Source organism: Physella acuta, unplaced genomic scaffold (genome assembly GCF_028476545.2).
Source record: "Physella acuta isolate Inbredline_101_S28 unplaced genomic scaffold, ASM2847654v3 ptg002232l, whole genome shotgun sequence".
NCBI classification, from domain to species: domain Eukaryota; kingdom Metazoa; phylum Mollusca; class Gastropoda; family Physidae; genus Physella; species Physella acuta.
The window spans coordinates 27,788-35,000 of record NW_026733732.1 but is presented as its reverse complement, the minus strand read 5'-3'; the positions used below and the strand labels follow the sequence as shown (position 1 = coordinate 35,000).

Genomic DNA, 7,213 nt, shown 5'->3' with positions numbered 1-7,213 from the left:
CCGGTCCACCATGGCCAGTCCGCGGAAAAAAATGTAAATTCATGTTAGTTTCCATATATGGGGTCTCGATAAAATAATTACTGAGGAAGATCTTGAGAACATTGAACAAGAAATGGAAGTTGCCATAAATGCAACAACATCCTCAGCTAACACATCTACTGTCGTGGCGGAACGCCCAGACCAGTTGCGTGACAATAATGTGGCCAACAGATTCTATATAGTTTGTGAAAAACATTGTAGTGCAGCTCATTCTTTTGGATCCTGTGGCAACGATGTCCATGCTATTTGTGGAATACCCAATGAAGCAGACGAAGGGTACGGAGGGAACATTACCTGCAGATTGTGTCACGACAAACAAGACATTATGGAACACAGATCAGCAGCTCATACTGGCTTGCAAACTCAAGGTGCTAAGATGCTTAAAACATCAAATACAAAATTTAAAGATGCTGAAGTGGGTGACAATGTACGCATCCGTTTTCCAGATGTTGACAGAGGTCACGGTGATCCGCAAAGCGTGATTGCAGTTGTCATGAGCGTCGAGGGCGGTTTCTACAAATTAGGAACGGAACATGGTGTTCTAAAACAACTGTATGCTAGAAGTGAGTTTTCAATTCTTCACGAAAAACTGCTCTTATTGTCGTCAGTTGGCACTGAGGAAAAATCACTGCGAACCATCGCATCTTCACAATCATTGACTGGGGGCCAAGGCTACACTCGCTGCAATTGCACAACTAAGTGCACAACAAATCGCTGCAAGTGTAAAAATAACAAGCTGCTATGTAATTCTAAATGCCATAAAAGTTCAACTTGTTGTAACAAATGATGATATTGATAGATTAAGACTATAGTACAATAAAAAATTTGAATGTTTCTGTCATTTACTTTAATTAATAATCAATAAAGACTTAATTTTATGAACGTTACGGCATAAAAAAAAACCCAAAATCTGCTCATGATCTTCTAATTCGGACTTTGGCCGGTCATCCCTAGCCAGATGATCTTCTAATTAAGACTTTGGCCGGTCCACCATGGCCAGTCCGCGGACTGGCCGGCCAAAGGCCGAAATCAAGCAAAGTTTCGGACTTTGACCGACCTATGGCAGGCGATATTGGCCAATGCGCGGATTGGCTGGCCAATCCTAGCATTGGCCGACTTCGGGCTTTGACTGTAACATACATATATATAGGGTAAAGGAGGGCGTTAAGAGCCACACTTTTTAGCACCTGTACATTTTTAAAGATTTCTACTAATCTAAGAATTTTTTAGTAATGAAAATATGGCAAAATTATTCTAACAAAGTCTATTAAATATACTTTAAATGGGTTTAATTGAACATTTATTGTCATACCCCCGAATTCAGCATTTGGGGTGAAAGGAGTCGGGCAATGGGGCAATAAGTATTATCTCCTAGTTTAGACTAACTCCGCAATAAAAATAATTAATTTCTAACCCCAAAATAGTTAATGCTGTGTACACACACTTTAACTGATCCTAGCTATCACTAGGCCCCAATGGGCCCAGTCTACAATTGCAGGTGTACATAGGGCCTACAGTCTAGTAGTTTACAGTAGGCACATTAGTATGCCTAGTGTGTAGCTAGTATACTAGTGTGTAGCTGTCCAGAGTTAACATTCTTGTATGTAAAAAGGGTTGGTACTAACTAATCTGCCTTAATGCTTTCCCCTGATAAGCCATGTGTGCTATACATTACATAACACGACATGGAGGTGATAAATGTTGAGGGGAGAGCAGTGGTACTGGTTTCCCCTTTGTTCTCCTTGCTGGACCATGAGGGCCATAAATTACATAAGGAGATGCTCTGGTTGGCTGAGATCTAAGAACTAAGTCCATACTACCTACAAAGAGATAAGTTTTATGGTGGGTTAGATACAGGTGGGGGCTGGGTATCATGGGGGTGAGAAATTGTGAGGGGAGAGCAGTGGTACTGGTTTCCCCTTTTTTCTCCTTGCTGGACCCTGAGGGCCATAAATTACATAAGGAGATGCTATCTCTGGTTGGCTGAGATCTAAGAACTAAGTCCATGTTACCTACAAAGAGATGAAGTTTTATGGTGGGTTAGATACAGGTGGGGTCTGGCTATCATGGAGGTGAGAAATTGTGAGGGCAGTGGTACTGATTCCTCTTTGGTCTCCACCCTGCTAGACCATGAAGGTCTTATATTACAACATGCCACCCCAGATTGTCTGAGATCTGTAACTGTAATCCATGTTACCTACAAAGAGATGAAGTTTTATGGTGGGCCAGAAACTGGTGGGGGCTGAGTATCATGGGGGTAAGAAATTGTAAGGGGGGGAGCAGTGGTATTAATGTGCCTGTTTACTTCCCTGCTGGATCTTAAGGGTCATAAATTACATAACATACCACCCCAGATTGGCTGAGACCTAAGTACATTTATTCCTGTTACCTACAAAGAGATTAGAAGTTTTATGGTTGGTTAGAAACAGGTGGGGGCTGAGTCGGCTGTATTGTCCCTTATGGGTAATAAGTACGTGTACTGTGTACCATTTAAAAAATTACCTGGCTAACATCAGATGGCTGAATTTTTACTTTTTAGCAGGTTAGATTTGTATTTCTATCATTTAGACACAGTCTGTTAAACAATTAATACATTTTGCGTTAACTATTCCTATGCCAGTGTCATAATAAATGAGAAACTTGCACATAGGGTTTCAAGAACCACATAACAGTATCTGTTATAACTTTTCTGAACAGGCAAGCTAGTGGACAAAATTAATGTATTCATGTAGATTTAGTTATTATCTAACAAATAAAACCATTATGGTAATGATCAGTCAAGTTTTACTCTGATAATGATAAAAACTTTATAGCATGGTAAAATGGGACAAATGTCGGCCATTTTGTTTTGGCACCAATAATCACTGTGCAAAATAAACCGGTAGTGATCTCCCCTAAACTTTCTCGAATATTTTTATATAAAACTAGAATACCCGTCATCCGTTGGATAACTGTGGGTTTCGGGGGTCATCCATCAAAAAACATCACGTCTGTCACTCAGAGGCATAGCGACCCTTCCCGGCGCCCGGGGACAAAGTTTTCGATTTGAACCCCCCCCCCCTCAAACTTTTGATGTGCACCCCCCCCCCCACTCAAACTTTCGATTTGAACCCCCCTCAACCTATCAATTTATTTTTCCAAACCATTTTGGCGCCCCAACATATGTCCCCCCCCCCTTCCCCCCTCCACCTCCCCACCCCCCCTTCCCCCCCCGCCTCCCCTCCCCACCCCCCCCTTCCCCCCCCCCGCCTCCCCTCCCCACCCCCCGCCTCCCCTCCCCACCCCCCGCCTCCCCTCCCCACCCCCCGCCTCCCCTCCCTTACCGTCCCCCCCCCCTCCTCGGTACGCTACTGCAGTGTCACTTATCGTCACAAAAAACAGACCCCACATTCAAATATATGTTTTTTATCTTTTAAAAACACCGAAAACACCGATTTCGGACTATCCCTTCATAAACTGACGTCACAGGTGACCTACTCAACTCTACTTCACCTGCCCAGTGTCCTGCCAAGTCTCAGACAACATGTTTTTATCGTTTAAAAAACAATTCCAGCCGAGCATGTATCTGACCACACTATCCTTTCATATGCTTAGGACAAAGAAACAGATGAACTCTACTTCACCTGCCCTGTATCTTGCCAAGTTCAGATAGGCAACGTTATCATTCACATCTAAAAAAAAAATTGAAAAAAAAAATTTCATTGACATATTGGTCTAGAACCCGTGCCTCCTGCATGAGAGCTGACTACGCTACCATTTTAGCTATTTACTCGTGACGTCACAAGTGAATTTTTATACTATACTATGTCACAATTTTCGATCAGGCAAACAAACAAATAAATATTCAAACATGTAAACAAACTTGACTTTTAGTAGTATATAGATAAAACTAAATGAAAAAGACAGTTGAAAATTGATATAAGTGTTGGGACGTAATAAATACAGCAAACGGACGTATTGTTAAAGTTATGACCGACAGAAAATTAGATTTAGAATGCGTTAAACTTTTGAATGGGAACACAATTTTCTTCAATAGACGCCGCCATTTTATTGTACTAAAGAGTAAACAAAAACCTGTGACGTCACTATTCCCACAAAGTTTAGTCAAGGTTTTAACATTTTAAAAAAAAATGGGTTATTCTGCGTAGGAATAAATCAATAAATTAATTAACGTCTTTAAATAAATGTGTGATTAACAGTCTGTCTGCATTAAAAAATTATTCTCTACCTGCATACCATTTTACAGCTTTCCAGATAGAGTCGAACATATCACAATTTTCGATCAGGCAAACAAACAAATAAATATTCAAACATGTAAACAAACTTGACTTTTAGTAGTATAATAGATAACAGGGGATGGGAACTCGGGCCATAGACATGATTTTTAATCCATTTTAAATACTTAAAGTTTTAAAAATAGAATAAAATCTCGTAGACAAATTAATTGCACACCAAGTGAACGCGAAATAAAAAAGCGCATAATAGTGCGCAATATTATTAGTACTTTTAAAATTTACATTAGTTTTTTGAGAAATCGGAAGTAGCGTAAATTAGTACTTCCTGTCAACGGAAATTACTCAAAATTTAACAGAAGGTAGAGAATTAGATCTTTTACTTACATGTGAAATTTCATTTATCTATCTGAAATAGTACTCAAGTTATAGGCTTTTAAAAAATTCAAAGTAGGAAAAGTACCACTTCCGGTTATCGGAAATCGCTCAAAAGTTGATACGGATCTACGATTTTGATAAAATACTTATATATGAAATTTCATCAACCTAGCTGTAACGGTACTTAAGTTATCGTGTTTACACACGGACAGACACACACACAGACAGACACACACACACACAGACATATGGACAAGATTGCAAAATTATGTTTTTCCGTATCAGTGAGGTGTAAAACGTCGAGATTTGTAAAAATCTCGATTTTTTTTTTTTGCACGATTACAATACTTTCTCTATACTACGTATATACGAGAAAGTAAAAAATTCACCAAAATAAAACTATTCTAGCTATAGCTATAAAAATAGTGTTAAATGTACAACAACCAATGCTTTAATACAGGCACAAAGAATGGGATTGAAAAACTCATTTGGTTTATTACAAAGTGAAGTTTCCCAAGTTATGTCTATTTGGAAAAAAAGTTCACAAAATGGTTTTATGGAGATGAGAAATTTTAGGGAAAGAGCAGTGGGATTAAATCTTGTTTCATCCTCTCCCTATTGGGCCAAGTGGGTCATAAATTACATAAAATGAATCCTCTGCTTCTCTGTTATCAAAGAACAGCAGTGGTTGTTACCTCAGAAATAGATTAGCAGTGTTATTGGGGGTTTTGTGGGGGTGGGGTGTTGATTGGGGCTTAATACCACACGGCTCTTAACGCCCTCCTTTACCCTATATATACATATATATACATATATATATATATATATATATATATATATATATATATATATATATATATATATACATTTACATATATATACATATATATATATACACATTTACATATCTATACATATATAATATATATATATATATATATATATATACATATATATACATATATACACATATATATACATATATATACATATATACACATATATACATATATACACATATACACACACATATACACATATATACACATATACATACATATACACACATATACACACATATACACACATATATATACATATAGAGTCCTTTCATATGACGTCACGTCCGTTCGTGAATGTAAACATCCGCCATCTCGGTGTACATATCTACATTCAAAATGGAGATCTGTGCGGTGAAAGGTTGTGATACTCGAAGTGGCAGATCTAAAGTGATTCCTTTATTTCGACTGCCAAGGGTTATATTAAACCAAGATGATAGAGATCGACAGTTAACAGAACGTAGACGCCGTCAATTTTTAGCCAATATTTATCGCAGCGGTGTGAGTGAAGCAGCGGGCAAATAAGATGCGAATCTGTTCGACGCTTTGTTTCAGGTAAGGACAGTAAAATAATAAGCTTCATTTTAATTAAATATAAAAGATAACTATTAATAAAACTAAAAGTACACTTCCTAATGGAAGAAAAGATTACTGTTAAAAATAGAAGATCATTCTTCCAACTCATAAAAATCAAAACAAGCAAAATATATCTTTACTTCCAATTTTTCAACAAAAACTCCCTATCAGTTGAACTAAAGCAGCACACCTGATTAAAATTGAGAATGAAAACATTTTAAAAAATTCTATTAAAACAATAACTTACCAAGCATTTGTTCAGAAAACTGAGATGCCAACCTGGCATCTCCAAGCATGACAGGGCAGATAGGATGACATGGATCTCCCTAAAATAATATAATTAACTATTTTTAATTTTAACAAAAATAATTGTGTCAGATTTAGAAGCTTGGAACTTATATCTTCAGTATTATTTAAAAGATTAATTTTGAATTTTTGATTCCAAAAATAAAGATGATGCAGCAAAATCTCTTAATTGAAGTAACTTACGGCAACAGTAAAACCAGCGTCTAGCATCTTAGTTCTAAATCTGTTTGTATTGGATAGAACTTTTTTCGGCAGGTCAGGATTTTCCATTACAATATCAAGAGCCTGTGGAATTTGAAACAATTTTTTTTAGCTGCTTATTTACAAAAATTAAATTAAGAGGGAGTGATCTAACCTAAACTTTCTTGTATATTTTTATATAACAGTAAGGGGGATGGCATTTCCAGTACAATCAGATAATAGAAATGTTTTTATTATTTTAATACTTACATTTTTACTTTCTCGTATATACGGAGTATAGAGAAAGTCTTGTAATCGTGCAAAAAAAAAAAAAAAATCGAGATTTTTACAAATCTCGACGTTTTACACCTCACTGATACGGAAAAACATAATTTTGCAATCTTGTCCGTATGTCTGTGTGTCTGTCTGTCTGTGTGTCCGTGTGTAAACACGATAACTTGAGTATCGTTACAGCTAGGTTGATGAAATTTCATATATAAGTAGTTTATGAAAATCGTATATCCGTATCAACTTTTGAGCAATTTCCGATAACCGGAAGTGGTACTTTTGGTACTTTAAATTTTTCAAAAGCCTATAACTTGAGTACTATTTCAGATAGATAAATGAAATTTCACATGTAAGTAAAAGATCTAATTCTCTACC

At 36.9% G+C, this 7,213-nt stretch overlaps 1 protein-coding gene across 1 annotated transcript in view; it reads right to left on the bottom strand.

The window, feature by feature from the left end:
* The window catches only part of LOC131932620 (2-amino-3-ketobutyrate coenzyme A ligase, mitochondrial), a 33,996-nt gene that overhangs the window by 6,912 nt on the left and 19,871 nt on the right, over positions 1-7,213 (bottom strand). Inside the window, exons 9-10 of the mRNA XM_059289553.1 lie at positions 6,554-6,655; positions 6,312-6,390 (exon numbers count right to left, since the gene is read on the bottom strand). Of these exons, the coding sequence (XP_059145536.1) occupies positions 6,312-6,390; positions 6,554-6,655 (181 nt within the window). The remainder of the gene's footprint in view (positions 1-6,311; positions 6,391-6,553; positions 6,656-7,213) is intronic.